The 16,157-nt window shown below is 36.4% G+C and overlaps 1 protein-coding gene across 2 annotated transcripts in view; it reads left to right on the top strand.

Moving 5' to 3' along the window:
* Window positions 1-367: 367 nt before the first annotated feature.
* Window positions 368-16,157, top strand: part of LOC306845467 (formin-like protein 2) — a 29,902-nt gene continuing 14,112 nt past the window's right edge. The window contains exons 1-13 of one of the 2 annotated variants that reach the window (XM_079378300.1): window positions 368-965; window positions 3,119-3,202; window positions 4,816-4,896; window positions 5,611-5,687; window positions 5,814-5,897; window positions 9,184-9,333; window positions 9,427-9,535; window positions 9,655-9,731; window positions 10,288-10,381; window positions 11,639-11,713; window positions 11,824-11,934; window positions 12,033-12,182; window positions 12,339-12,440. In XM_079378300.1, the coding sequence (XP_079234426.1) occupies window positions 846-965; window positions 3,119-3,202; window positions 4,816-4,896; window positions 5,611-5,687; window positions 5,814-5,897; window positions 9,184-9,333; window positions 9,427-9,535; window positions 9,655-9,731; window positions 10,288-10,381; window positions 11,639-11,713; window positions 11,824-11,934; window positions 12,033-12,182; window positions 12,339-12,440 (1,314 nt within the window). In that variant the 5' untranslated portion in view covers window positions 368-845. The remainder of the gene's footprint in view (window positions 966-3,118; window positions 3,203-4,815; window positions 4,897-5,610; window positions 5,688-5,813; window positions 5,898-9,183; window positions 9,334-9,426; window positions 9,536-9,654; window positions 9,732-10,287; window positions 10,382-11,638; window positions 11,714-11,823; window positions 11,935-12,032; window positions 12,183-12,338; window positions 12,441-16,157) is intronic. The other variant, XM_079378299.1, reaches the window with a different exon arrangement.

The following is a 16,157-nucleotide window of genomic DNA, read 5'->3' as shown; positions in this document are numbered from 1 at the left end:
TTTCTCTGTAATTCTAACTTAAATTCATTTATTATAATTTCCCTCTTTTCCTTCAAAGTTTCCTGAATTCCAGGCAGCGTGTGCAAAGCTGTTATGAAGGGAAATGGTGGCTATTTTGAAGAATGTAAATGTAAAATACAACAACAAACTAAAACATAAAATGTATCAAATAACGCACAACGTCATAACGTTACATGAACACAGTCGTTTCTACAATACACTACAATAAATGTAGTACTTTAGGAGGCGAATTTTCAGAAGGTTACAGTAATTCTATAATGTCGCTGCCGTGCTGTCCAAACTACAAATACCAGCATGCAACAGAACAAAACATTGCCTCCCCCTCGACTCCTCAGCATGGCTTTTTGGCACTCCCCAGCGGGGGATTGGTGCTGAAAGGCTTCATTGTGTCGGGGATTGAATGGGGGAGTTTGCGTTTTGTCAAAATCCGTCTGTTATCATCCACACAGCGCGGATTAACTGGCCTGCCCGAGTCCGAGCCATGCGCGTTATCATGCCGCAAACCTCCAGCGGTGCATTTATTGTGCATGATACAGATAAATGCGCCCAGCTTCAGAGCCGCTGCCGTTGAGTAAACGATACTCAACAGCTCCGAAAAATGAACGGAGGGCCCGACAGATACGGATTAACAATGTAGGGATGCTATTGTCGAAGTCTCGCATCTGATACAGAGCGCTGCGGGTTTGCATCAATGGAGAGGGTGTCTGGTCACCTATAAAAAGCCTGCACTGTCTTTTTTGGTTGCTTTTTGCCTCTTGGTTACATTTTGGTGCTGAATACGTTTTTCCAAAGGGTTTACCGTCGCTGGGCATCAGACAAAAAACATGGGGAACGCAGAAAGTATGGATGCTCAGCTCACAGATTTCAGGGCGAGGGGCAGCAAACCCCCTAAACTGCCCATGCCGGACCCGGCCGAACTGGAGGAGAGATTTGCAATCGCACTGGTAATTTTCATTTATATCCTCAAAAGCCATATCGATGTAATTGTATCATGTGCACAACTAGTATGGAAGCTGGCAGCCCACGCCAGCACACACGCCTCTATTGTGTGTGGTTGGCAGTGTGCATTGCTTTGATGCTGTCTGCGCGAGCATGATAGCTACTAATTGCAGGCGCGCGGCACCTTTATTGTGGAATCCTTTGGGGTTTTCCATCTGTTTTAGCGTCACCAGAATTGTGAACTTGCACACATGCTTTCTTATTGCGGTGATTATGCATGCATTCATGTATGATTTAAGGAGTCTGTCCTTAATCCATTAATCGCAACGTGCTCTGTAGGCCACTGTGTGCCCTGCATTTGCTTTTAAATATGATTCTTTTAGGTGCTTTAACATGAGCAATAACCCCTGTGGCATCAAACGTAAATGCAAGTATTTAGATACAGATAGAGCCACTATGTCAGTATGGTCTTGTTGGTTGAGATTTCAGCCATTGGCACAACCTGTCTGATTGTTGTCTGTTTTGGGGTCTGAAATACTCCAGTTTGTCAGGAAGGGCTCTTCAAGATAATATCTTGGGGGACATACATGATATCTATCCTGTGATTTAATTCTCTCTTCAGAATCCAGCTTGCAGTCTATTAAAATTACATTTGGAGTGGTACAAATTTCTCCCCAGAGACCCTAAATTTCCCTTCGGAGATCAATAATGCGTAACTACCTGTCTCTGTATTGTACCATTGACTTTGATCAGACCTGTTTCTTATTGAGATATTAGCTGGTCCTGTTCGTGTCTGTAATACAGTGCCTTGATTAATGTGACAGATTCAAAACCACATTCTTTTGACGATTTACATGTGAAGTTCTCAAGGGTCTTTAATCAATGCACTTAGGTCATCTGTTGCTTATCTCCCTGATTGGATTTTCAGCGTGTCCTCCAAACAGACACACGTCATTTGCTTACATTAGAGAGCTGCCCTCTGAACACTCATGATCTAATCAGTGCATTGAGAATCAAAAGTCTGCAAATCAGCATAACCGCTTCATGCCATGTGTGCATTGTGCATGTGTGTGGGCATGTCTGTCTGTTTGTGTCTGTGTTTGTGCCGGAGAGAGGAGAAACGGAGCGGGGGGAGTGAATGCAAATCGGTTAATGCTGCCTCATTTTCTCAGATTTGCATCACAAATTCTGTCCCAATAGAGTTGGCTTTTGCAGCCCAAATCTCTTCACCCTCTTCCACATGTTAGGCGCTGCTGCTGTGTTTTCATTTGATGCTCAGACTGTTTGATTTCCAGAGCTTTTCTCTCATTAATCATTTAATCAAACTTGGGCATGGTTTATTATGCCCAAATAGAAGAACAGAAAGTATCAAGAAAAATGTATGAGGAACTAACAGTATGCTTCAGTCAGTTATGTTTGATGGGCTCAGTTAAATTCATTTAAATATATTTAATTATATTACCTAATATTTGTACAAAATAAGCATATAAGTGTGTAACAAAAATTTCATAACCACTATGGAGACATTTTTCAATAAAATTCATGGTGGATAAAAGAAAATGTTTCATACTGGGTTTCTTTCCTTAAATCTACTTGTCTTATAGAAATAGTTTACCCCAAAAAATGAACACCCTCAGGCCAACCTGGATGTAGACGAGTTTTTTAATTGGAACAGATTCGGACAAATTTAGCATTATATTATATTTGATACAGTCACAGAAAAAAGTTGACTAAAAATAAAACGATCCACAAGTTATCTTCACTCCAATTTCCATTTTTGAGTGAACTATTCCTTTAGGTTTCATTAAATTTTTTAAAACAAAATTTTAACGCTGATGAAATTCTGTGCAGATTTATATTCTGTATGATTGTTGTAGAGAAGAATGTGGCTGTTCTGGAGATATTTAGTCTGTTCAGATGGAATCTAGATTTGAACTTAGATGAGAGATGGGACAAAATAGTAAACTGGTTATACACTGCTGGTGATGTTTTTGCTTTTGAACAACTTGCACAGAAAAATCCATGGTGTCTCAGGAATTTCAGAGACTAGTTATTTAGCTTTTCATCACTTGTGTTGTTGATGAACATGTTATGTGCAGAATGCCTTCAAACGTGTGGGAAAAAAAGAATGCTAACTCTCTTTTTCTGTCTTTCTCAGAACTCTATGAACCTTCCTCCAGATAAAGTGAGGCTCCTTAGACAGTATGACAATGAAAAAAAATGGGAGCTGATATGTGATCAGGTGAGAGAGTCTGTTTACATGCATTCTGCATAATGAGTCTCAGATAAGCCAGCAAGCAATTTTACAGAACTGTTATATAACCATATTGTTACAGCTGTCTTTATTCCTTTTCACAGAAAATTCAAGTCTTTATTATGCCCAATGTTAACTCTATAAAGCCTACTGTATCATATTTGATAGGCAAGTTTCATCGCTTCTAAATTATCAACATGCTCAAACCTTTGCTGAAAAACCTGTTGTAAAAAATCTACCACATGCCTTTTTTCATCTGATTGATAGTTTATACTTTTTAGCACGTAAAATACCTTTTATTATAATTCTAAAAATGTCCTCCTTTAGGTTGTAGTACATGTGTCTTTTTGCTGTGAAATCTTATAAACAGTAAGAATAACTTTTATATTGTTTGTGATATTCCCAGAGGAAAACTTACTTACTGGACTGAAGCAACTTGATTATGTGTTTGTTTGTTTTTTTGATTGTTTGTTTATTTTTTGAAAAAAAATTATAATGATGAAAAGGTAGAGAAATTATATGAAATTGTCAGTATCAAATATGAAAAATCAGGCTTTTGAGGAATTTGTACATCCCTTAATCATCTTATGTCAGAAAAAATACTGCTTTAAAATTCAAAAATGACAACCCATGTGCATGACAACCTAAATCCTCTTTGACTTTAAAAAAAAATAGTCAAAAACAAAATTCCAGTTACAATGTGTATACAACGTTCAACATAATATTGTAATGTTTGATATTTAATGTGACATTGATATCACAAGATCCTCTGTAGCAAGAGCTCTTTTAGTCCTACCAAGTGCTCTATTGTGGTTTCTTAGGTTTTTATTCACTGGAAAAAACAACAACAGACACTTGTGATCTGGTCAGCCGATTAAATAACCACTGGAATACACAATACACTCCTTTACTGATCTATTTTTTGCAGGGCCCCAGCAAAACTTTGTCATTTTATTTATTTTATTTCCTGTTAGCATCCTTTAGTATAAGAATGATTCCAATAAAGCAGATATCTCTTTTATTATCTTTTACAATGACAAAAATCATATTTAATTATCCAGTGTTTTTAAAGTTTGTTAAATGACACTACATCTGACCTTTTCTTTGTTGTATTTTGCTGTTCCTGTAGAACTCTAAATTGATCCAAGTTGAAAATGAGTACAGATATATAATACATCGCCCTAATACATACACACAGAGGAGAGTTTCTTTATTATAACAGCACCACTAAGTAAACACATTCTTTATTAATACATCCACCATATCATGTCACCATGGCTACACTGACGTAAGAAAAGGAGAACATGGCTGACTGTGGAAATGTTTGTTGAGGTGAAAGAGTGTGAAATGCCTGCTGTCTAAATAATGAATGATCATATCTCAGTGATTGCCATGATTCTTTCAAGGCTGAAATGTGGTTCAGAAGTGATTGGGTAAAAGTGAGACTCTGATTGGGAATTAGATCAGAGAAGAACTGAACAGAAAAGAAGGTTTGCTTAGTTAATGTTTTATGTTGAAGTTGGGGAGGGCGTTTGAACTTGATTCAAGAGGAGTGTTAAATATGAATAATATAAATATAGCATAATCTGTGTGTCTAACAGGAACGATTCCAAGTGAAGAATCCTCCCCATACGTACATCCAGAAGCTCAGAAGCTTTCTAGACCCTGCCGTCACCAGGAAGGTGAGTTCCTTCATGTATGCAGACTGTCTCTGTGGCTTGTTGTCTGCTATATTAATAGACCATAAATATTTAAAGATCTAGCTCTGGTAGCCAAAGGTTAAACATTCAAGTTCTGTAAGAGGTGATTATCACTGTGCCCTTAAGCAAGGAACTTGTGGTTAGTATTTAGTAGATATTATGTACATGTATGTGTAAAGATGCCTTGAAGGAATTATACTAAATAATAAATTATAATAAAAAGATATAAAAAAAATTTAAAACTGTGTCTAAGTAATGGAAAAACACCATCCTCTTAAATTTAATGGCCCGTCCAGAAATCCTTATTGAATATACAAGTCATATAGCACTTAAATAAAAATCTTTAGAATAAAATTCCTCTAATGTAGGGCCTCTCAAATTGGAGTTGTAGATGGCATCAAGAGGTACATTTCATAAATCTAAATTATAAATTAGGTTTTCTAAAATTTGGATACATGTTGATAGTTTCCTTCAAGGTTATAAGTGTAACAGCACTCTTTTCAAGATCAAGCGCAGAAACAGTTACAAAATATATAAATGTGTGTAAAATATTTACTTTCTGATATGTTGACAACTTGTTAGAAAGTATTTCACATTCATCATCAAAAAGTTGATGTTAAAAGACTGGCATTTGATACTTTCCAACCAAATCAAGTACATACTTGCTCAGAAGTGGACATCTCTTCCTCTTGACAGAAATTTAGAAGGAGAGTTCAAGAGTCAACTCAGGTGCTCAGAGAGCTGGAGATATCTCTTAGGACCAATCACATCGGGTGAGTCACATGTCCAATGAATCAACCTCAATGTAACATGAGTTAAGTTCTTTTTAGAACTGTGAAAGGTTTCTTTTGAGGTGTTCAGCCAGAGAAAGGTTATTAAATGTTTTGTTCTTCACTTAGGTGGGTGAGAGAGTTTCTCAATGAGGAAAATAAAGGGCTTGATGTTCTTGTGGAATACCTGTCTTTTGCCCAGTATGCTGTCACGTAAGTATTTCTTTTGCTTGTCAATCTTAATTTTTGTCTTGTCTTTCCTGCTGTCTTTCGCTTACCACCTCAGAACACTTTTGCTAGGGGTTGTCACAACAATCGACTGTTGTTACTGAAGTCTTGTCACCCCTCACTGCTAGGTTGCTTTTGACAAAAGAAAGAGGGGTTATGAATAAAATACGTGCCCCATTTAGCTTTGACAGAAGGTTTGATGAATAGAAATGTGCAAGGTTTATATTTCTATAAATTAGTGTGAAAGCAAGATAGAGCATGTGATCACCATTTTAACTTAAAAAGTATCTAAAGTTTTATATAAACCAGGGCTGTCAGTTTAACGCAATAACTTAATTATTTATGAAGCAATGTAATTAAAATATTTGAACGCAGTTAAAGGGGTCATATTATGTTGCTAAAAAGAACATTATTTTGTGTATTTGGTGTAATGCAATGTGTTTACGCGGTTCAAGGTTCAAGAAACACATTATTTTCCACATGTTGTACATTACCCTTTAGGGAACTTATCTATGCACGAACAGCTTGTAACACTCCAAAGAGAATGGAAAACTTGAAATCACATCATATGACCCTTTTAACACACTAGCCCTGCCCCAGGCCTGTGCGTCATCTTACATTTCATTGTTGACGGTTGACAAATATGATGCAGGGCAACAACTTCATAAATGCAGTTATGCCTTATAATTCAAGATACTGGGGCAAAAAAATCCCCCTGTATAAGTTTTTGTCTCATTTATATCACATAAGTGAAATCACACGAGCAGAGAGTGCTGTTTATGTCTGAATAGTAAAATAGTGAATAGCAAATGTGATTTTATACAAGAGTTCAGTAAATAAGAATATTGTTATATTTTAAACACAATATTGTGTGTTTTTGCTCAATTTTGCCAACGAAAATATTACCAATAGTCACAGCAGAACTGTTGTGTATCTGTGTGAGCAACGTAGTGGTGTTTAGTTTCTGAATGAATCCATGTTTTGAACGAATCGTGTGAATCAATGATTCAAAGGTCATTCGTAGAGAGAGCCATTTACTTAATTCCTAAATCACCTGTTTGAACGAGTCGAATGAATGAATGACTCATAAAGGCCACGTACACACTACGAGTTTCAGGAGTGACAACCGCATTTAAATGCGGGAAATAAAATTATCGTTCCATGTGTGTACGGAACAGCAGTCACTCCCGCATTTGTAACCATAGCAACATATTGGAGTCTTGAGGGAGTGAATAAGAATTTAGCTGTTTGGTATTTGCCATTTTTTGGCTAAAGACTCTCTTTATTCGTTGATTAACTAAACTACTGCTGATAGACATGCTGTGTTTTGTTTATGCTCGGGAGGCTGCTTTAGAGAGCGCTGTCTTGCAGTGTTGCCATGTCCTCATATTTACAAGCACTTTTAGGCATGTTGTTTTGGTCTTAGCTCATAAAGCTAGGCACTTTATGGAATTAATAAAGTGGTCTGATGCGGATATGAGATGTATGATTTTTTTGGAGTCATAAACATAAAACATTTGGGTGTTTTAGTGCTTTTGTGCTTGTCCTAGTTTGTTGTTTTTTTTTCTATGAAGATCTGGCAACTAGCCCCGTGTCAAAATGTGCTAAGCTTAAGACTTCTTTCACTGTTATTTTCTTGCATCTCACATACAAAGACACATTTCTGATGCGTCATTAACAACTAGTTGTTCAGTTCAGTACCGTACACACTGTGTAGAATTTCTGTAAATGCAGTTGTCACTACCTGTATTTTTCAGGAGTTAATGCAGTTAACATATTAATGCAGAGTAAAAGGTGAACTGACAACCGAATTTATCTGCAAGTGTGTACATGGTCAAAGACACCTGCTGGCAGTTTTAGTTTCTTCTTTAGAGGATCATTTAATTTATTAAAATAAATAAATAATAAAAACATTAAAAGGATACTTCACCAAAAAAAATCTGTCATCATTTACCCAAATTTAGTTTGTGAATTAATTAATTAATTAATTAATCGCCACACCATGTAATTAATTGACAGCCCTAATATAAACATGTACATGTTAATTTTGCAACAGGGTATTTTTCATTATATTTGCTCTTTAATAAGTAGTTAAACTAAAATTTTATTAAATATTGCAAGAGTTCAAGTGTGGATTGATGCTGAGCCAGGGGATTGGGCATGATAGGGTCTACTGAAACTCTGCATGGGTGTCTTAAGGTGTAAGCGAAGAAAAGAAATGGAAGTAATTTTAGTGCTTCTAATAAAGAAAGGATCAATAGCCAGCCTACCGAATAAGTGTAGCAGGATTAGAAGCTGACTATGGGGATTTAACTATATGCCTGGCTAAACAGATGAGTTAAAAGTGCAGACTTAAGAGTTTGTCTGAACAGTGTTAGAGATGCCATTTGAAAGACTAAAAACGATGTAAGCAAATGCTCATCTTGTTTCTTTATTTAGTTTTTCTTAATTGGCACTGTCAAAAGGCAAGAATTTTGGGATCTTAATGAGTTTGTGAAGTAGTAAAATGATGAGCATGTCAGATAAGACAGATGTACAAAATGTGCAGGTCTAAGGGTCCCAGGACCAGGATTAGAAACCACTTGAATAAACTATTAAGAACTTTATAAGCAAGCAAAAGTTTTCATAATATATTTTTCTATATATGTAGTCAAAGATTATAGTACCTTGTCTCTAGGGTCATTTGGTCCAATGAATAGAACTTCCATTATTAGTGGAAATTGTTCTGGTCTGGAGGAAATAAACAGTTGTGTGTGTTATGCAAAACAATGAAAACAAAAGACCATGTGTCCTAATAATATCACTTGAAGGAAGCACATACAAGGAAAGCAATACTGAGCCTAAAACGGAACCTTGTGGCATACCATATTTTACTGTTGTTTGGACAGTTGTCCTTTTACATACATGCACGCACACACACACACACACACACAAACACACACATATAGATATCAATCTGACAGGTAGGAGCTAAACCAGACCTGTCCACAAATGCTAACAGGATTCTTAAGCTTGTTCAAAAGAGTGGTTCTGTAAAGGCCAGCCATAATAGTATTAGCAGTGAAATACCAAATTTAGAAGACAAAAGTCATTTGTTACCTTGACAGGTAACAAATAACTCTATTAAGTGTGATGGAGCCTGATATGTGACTGAAACACACTTTCTCAGCAAGGAGTTGGGAGCACACAGTGTTTTGTCGTACTTTTAAAATAGTACACAATCTATACATCACTTTCTGTTTATGCTTTAAACACTCTTATTCTCTATTAGGTTTGATGGAGATGTAACAGAGAGCACCACAGGTGAGACTTCTGTAGAGACCCCTTGGAGCAGGTCTATAGAAGATCTCCATGGCGACAGTAATCTACCATCACCGGTCAGCGGCAGCAGCATACCACGATCCACACGGCACTCCATTAGGTAGATGCATACAAACAGACACGAGCACATTTGTGTTCATTCTGACAATTGGAATATATTTTTGAAAGACCGCCCTTAACCTGCTTTTTTCAGGTCTAATACTTTGCCCAGTCGCAGAACTCTGAAGAATTCACGTCTGGTGTGTAAAAAAGATGACGTTCATGTCTGCATCATGTGTCTCAGAGCTATTATGAACTACCAGGTAAGCAGATTGTGAAATGTAATTTTTAAAGAACACCTGAATTGAAAAACAGAACAAAATTATTTTAATCTTTTTTTTTCATTTTTCCCTTTTCTATATCACACGTTATTCGGCTAAAGTATGGCTTCAACATGGTTATGTCCCATCCCCATGCTGTAAATGAAATTGCTCTGAGCCTTAACAACAAAAACCCCAGGTAACCACACACATACTACTGTATATTGGTTTCTCTTAAGCAACATATATGTGAAAACATTAATCATTGCCCTCGAACGTTTCTCCAGTTTCTGTGTTTAAACCTCTCGAACGGTTGATGAGAACTCTCTTATCTGTCAAGGCTTTCATCCAAACCCTTAAGCTATTACATTTGATCAAAGACCTTTTTTAGAAGGGCTGTTCTTTGGAAACTTTAGCTATAAATAGATGAATTGTCTGTCAGTTGTGCTGATTAAGGTTAATAGAAGATAACGGTTTGTAACTAAAACTGTTCCCTGAGACCATGATACAGAATCTTTCAAAGCTGTTAACCAAAACTTAATGAATAGCTCCTTGTATAGGTGGGATAATTCCTCTGTAATTTGCCAACCAATAGGACCATTTGACCTGCCCCTTGGAGATTTCTTGATTGGTTGGGAGTTGAAATGGAGAATTCTTAATTTTTCCTTGGAATGTTTTATCAGAGTTTGTAGCACTAAGTATTTTGTGCAGGTTTGGTTTCTTGATATAAGTGTCCTTTTGTTTTCATTCTGCAGGACCAAAGCCCTGGTTTTGGAGCTGTTGGCCGCTGTATGTTTGGTCAGAGGAGGACACGAGATCATCCTTGCTGCTTTTGACCATTTCAAAGAGGTAAGAAAGATATTCTTTCTTCCATTTTTGCATTCAGTTTATTTCACGCTGATGTAGGACTACATGATATTGGAAAAAACTGGCAATGCAAGATTGTTTTTCTGCTGTATATATAGAAATATAAAACAAAATACAGGAGTTTTCACCAGATAATTTAATCTGGTCTTATGACTATATTTAGAAGTTAGTTGGTTGATTTAGGGAGTTATTATAAATATATATATTTTTTACTCTAAAGATTTTTTTGTGTATGAAATCCTTTCAGGGCTGCAAGATTGGGGGGGGGGGGGGATATTTCACTAATATTGTCATAATTTCTTCATTTTCAAATGGTAAATTGTCAAGCTTTTATTTTGATGAGTTGCTGACAAATAAAAATATGCACTGCCAGTTTCAGAATGACTCTATTCACAGTAAATGAGTCAAGCTGTTCTCAGATGCTGAAATAATATCACAAATTACACGTGAGTAAATGCTAAGCTTGAAACTGGCAAAGCATATATTTATTTAATTAAAGTGCATTAAGCTATGATATCAATTTTATTTCAATATGTCACGAAGCCTTACTCTATGAATACAAATTGTATGTTTTATTATATATTTCAAAATAATTGAGATAATGTCATAAGAATCTAATTTTTATAAATAGTAATATATTTGCATGAAATATTTTTTTTACATCTTAAAACTGCCTGTAGACAGAATATTTAATCAAATTAAAATTATACATTTTACATGGCAAATACAAGCAGTTCCTCTTTAAGCAAACAGAACCAAAAAATATTTATTTATTGTGGTCAACAATTTATATGGATGACATGCATAGTGGAATATGTTTATACAGTACATATACTGGACAGAGTTAGATTGATGTAGCAGTTAGTTACAAATAGATTCACAAACTTCACAGGAAGCACGATAATAAAAATCTGCAATACATCAATAATAAAAGAACATTTCCCACACTTTGTAGATTTAATCTTACATGTGTTTTTGCTGCTGCCTATGAATGACAGTGTTTTGCTCATGGGTAATATTTCAGTTGTTGGGCTTTAATAATATTTACATATCCTGATAATAACAAAGAAAATAACTGTTTAATAATTAAGTAAACTTAACCAGACCATAGATAATTAATGAGTCATATGCATTAACACAGAAACTACTCAAAGCAAAAAGCTACATTTAAAGTACCAAAAAGCACATTGTTGTTTTCTGTGGGTTATTAAAATATAACTTGTGGTGTTTGTTTCTCAGGTCTGCTCAGAATCCCAAAGGTTTGAGAAATTGATGGAACACTTCAAAAATGAAGACAACAATATTGATTTCATGGTGGGTCTATATTACCGAGTCCTTCCCCTCTCCTCTAGAGTGCCTTTTAAACTGACAAGCTCTCTCTACTACTGATGTCAAATCTCATCATCACTCCCTTTGTGACTCAGGTGGCGTGCATGCAGTTCATCAATATTGTGGTGCACTCAGTAGAGGACATGAACTTCAGAGTTCATCTCCAGTATGACTTCACTAAGCTCGCTTTGGATGACTATCTGGAGGTATGAAAACTGTTCCTAGTACTTAAAGTATCTTCTCTTGACGCTCCCTCAGAAACTCACTGTTGTTTACTGTCTCTGGGGTGTATTTTTGTGCACAGAGGCTGAAGCACACTGAAAGTGATAAACTCAAAGTACAGATCCAGGCTTACTTGGATAACCTGTTTGACGTGGGAACGCTTCTAGAGGACGCAGAGACCAAAAACGCTGCCCTGGAACGTGTGGAGGAACTGGAAGAGAATCTCTCACATGTGAGCGAATACTCAGACACCACACTGTTTTTTCTAGAACTGATTCCTTGTTGTTTCCTTTTAATTTTCAGGATAATATATATTTACATGATAAATGTATTTGAATCCTGTAGCATCTTTCCCTTATCTCATTCTGACTATTCCTCGTGTTGACAGATGACCGACAAACTCTTAGAAACAGAGAATGAAGCCATGTCTAAACTCGTGGAACTTGAGAAGCAGTTGATGCAGAAGAACAAAGAATTGGATACCGTCCGGGTCAGTATCACACCACCTGACCTAGAACCCAGGGCCCGTATTCACAAAGCATCTTAAGGCTAAAAGTATATCATAACTCGCTAATTTAGGAGAAAATCTTAAAAATAATGGGTGTGTCAGTCCTAAATTTCACAAAGCGTTTTAGCACTAAAACTATCTCCTTAATCTGTGAAACGTTAGGAGTAGTGAAGAGGACTCCTAAGTCACTAAGACCAAGCCACAGACTATCCTAAAATCGCTGTTGCCGGCAATCTGCCTCGGAACGTAAACATTTTAGAAACATTTGACGATAATGTGCTTTTAAAAAGGTATCGCCTTTGGTTTTGGAGGTTATCCCAACTCCAAATTTTCCTTTGATTATAGCCTTGTTTTCATTAACCCATTGTGCAAGAAGTAACAGCTGTTCTTGCGTCCAGTTTGGTTTTCTTTTTTGTTTGTATGTCTTACTATCAGCCATGATTATTCTACTCTAATTAAAAGGCTGTTTATATGCATATTCACACTTTTTTTTTATGAGAAGCATACAGGCTGACAATTAGCTGAACATATACATATATTATATTGTTTAATTAGTGACATTTAAAATCTGCATTTTAAAATCTTTATTTGAATGTGGCAACATAACATTGCGCTCTGCAATATTTATGAATAAATCTCTGACAGAGACCCCTCCCCTCTCCTATCAGCCAATCACTGTGTGCATAGTTAGTACGCAAGCTGATATCATCCATAGCAATATGCCTTTACTCTTAGCTTAAGACTTCTCTCTTCTTTAGTAAAAGTTTGTCTCAGCAGCTTTGTGAATAGGTTTTAAGAGAAAACTCTTAGATAAAAACTTTTACTGCTATTTAGGAAAACTCTTAGTGGAAAGAGAAAATGTTTTGTGAATACGGGCCCTGGGCCCGTATGTATGAATCTTTTCAGAAATGCTCTTGAGAATAGCCTTAAGCTTTGACTTAAGTGTCAAAAAATTATTAGTAAAAAGTAGGACTTTTCTACGAGTTGGAGACTTTTAGTAAAGTCTAAGACTGATTCTTATGAGTTGACTGAGGTGATACTTAAGTGTTCTGAACTAAGGACTACAATGATGCCAACCCAAAATGGCTGCCCTCGACCTCTGAAACAGCCAATAGTGAGCCTGCTCATATGAAGTCACAGCAGCACAACACCAATCATTTAATGTAACTGCAGTAAAAGCATTTAATTACAACACTATTTAATATTTAAATGTATTTTTTTTAAATGCTTTGCATTGTGCAAATGTATCACAAATGATTACTGATGCTTTGAAATCCTTTTCTATTGGTATGTCTCCTTGTTTACAGTTGGAGCAATGATGTGAACATGAGTTCCATCAACAGCTCCAACAACTCCAGGAAAGCCCAGAATCCTCATAAAAGTGGCTTGTTTTTGCAGCATGGTTTGACGGTCAGTTGGAAAGTCAATGAACCGTATAGCAGTGGCTATATGGAATGTCATATAGTTGTGGCCAAAAGAAAAAAAAATGTGTTAATTATTTTGTAAGCATAGTTGCTTAGAGTCAGTTGTTTTATTTATGATAATAATCCAATGAAACATGCCAAATTGTGCGGTCATCATTTTTGGCCATGCTGTCATATAAAGAAATTATGAGCACATGCAAAAACAAAAGAGGACCAACTAAATATTAATAACTGATTATGTTGTAGTCAATGTCAATGTTGTCAATTTAGTGACTTCCTTACCCCTTTAGAGACTTTTTTCAAAAATCATAGCAACAAAATAAATTTTTTTGGGCAAACCTTATTTAGATTCTAAGAGTCTCCCACTGATCTAAATTTATATTTATGTGAACTCAACATTCTGACCTCATCTAGCAACATTTAGTGACTGTTTTAGCTACTTTCAGTAAAACGCAGTTAGCAACACCGGTCATTGTTTTTTTCCCATTCATATTTTGATGGTTTAAGTAAAATGTGGGGTCATAAGAAATACCTCCACACATCACTTTTGGCCTCAGTTGTGTTTGGTCGGGTTAGTACCGCAATATTTAAGACCCTGCTCACTGTGTCATCACCGATGCGTTGCTGCATTTTTCCAATTTTCCAGCAAAAAAAAATGTAATTACTACTATTATTTCCATGGTGGCCGAGAGAGCTCAACGCGCTAGAACTTCTGAAACGCATGCAAATAGAAAAAGCACCTGCAAAACAAGAAAACATCATCAATTTGACAGCAGGTGCTGTAAATGCTCAAAACACAACCAAATAAAGAATTTTATTTTCAGTGCATTTCTTTATTTGTTTGTGTTGTGAGCATTTGTAGAGTGTGTTTTCAAATTGATGAAGTTGTTTTCTTAATTTGCAGGTGTTTTTTTTTTCTATTTGCAGCGCATTGAGCTCTCTTGGCCACCGTACATTTCTGCAATTAGAGCATTGCTTTGTGGAGTGGAAGAAGTTATTAAAGCTGTAGTCTACGATGTTGAAAATCAGTCGAGAAAGCCAGAATTTTTAAAAAACTCATCCCGCCCCTCCACACGCACACCCCCTCCCCTCTGTGCTACCTGATCCCTCCCACCGGGAAACGACCTGAACAACGTCACTCAGTCAAGCAGGAGTAAACATGGAACAGAGATGTACCATGTGCGATGTCGGCTAACATTCCAATGCCGACCGGTAGCATGATCATGTTGTCAGACTGATAAAAAGCTATTTATGTAATACACCACACCATAAAAGTATAAATAAATGCTTACCTGCTCAACAAAAAGTCAGCCATGTCAGCGTCGGTTTTAAGTCCAAGGTTTCTCTGAAGCTTCCTCCAACGGGCAATGGTGGACCCTATATTGATTCGGCTTTGAGTCCGGCGTTCTTCACATTTTTTTTTAATCTCTGCTCTTTCCTCAATTGACTTTCTCTTTCTTCTAACCTTGACTGTTGGGGCGAGCAGGGGCCGCTTGCTGCTGTCTGTTTGTTGGTTTTTCTCCATTGCTGAGTTGATGCTGCCTACTTTCGCGCAAAATTTCATGTCGCAGGAGGGGGCGGGGTGGGGTGCGGTGGGTGGAGACGCGAGTGGAGCAGGGGATTGGATGAGAGCAGTTAACCAATGTAAGCTGTCCGGCCGGACAGCTTACATTGGTCAATTTCTCTGCGGGTGTACACCCAATAGAGTGAATGGATTTTTTTCATTCTTCTTTCTCTTCATATTATTAGGATTGTACTGTAGAACCATAACCAGCATCTAAACGAGGTTATTAATAATGAACAATCTTTGAAATCGTAGACCATAGCTTTAAGTTTCTTACTTGGTCACTTACCAAAAAAAAAAAAATGATGATAAAGTTTGTATCGTTTTATCAACTCCATGTCATCATATAACTCCAATACGTTATATCTTCATTGGAAAGTGTATTGCTGCGTCCCAATTCTCACAAAATCTCACAAAATCTCTGGAGACTTGAGAATAAACAATATATATATTTTATTTTTATTGCAATTTTAGAACAAAGGGCAATAACATATAAATTACATCAAATACAATAATAAATAAAATAAAAAAGGAAACGCAATAAGAAAATTACATTTCCTTAAGTATAAATAATTACAAATTATTCAAAGAATAGATTTAAGGCTTTAAAGTCCCAGTCTTTGGTAATGGCAGGAAGAAATTGTGATGATAGTGTCCAAATCTTTTTGTGCTGCGAAATGACTGCGTTTTGAATAATATGAATATGTTAGG

This window comes from Barbus barbus, assembly GCF_936440315.1.
Source record: "Barbus barbus genome assembly, chromosome: 25".
Taxonomy (NCBI): domain Eukaryota; kingdom Metazoa; phylum Chordata; class Actinopteri; order Cypriniformes; family Cyprinidae; genus Barbus; species Barbus barbus.
Note: the sequence above shows the minus strand (reverse complement) of the source record. Positions and strands in the feature narration are given on the sequence as shown.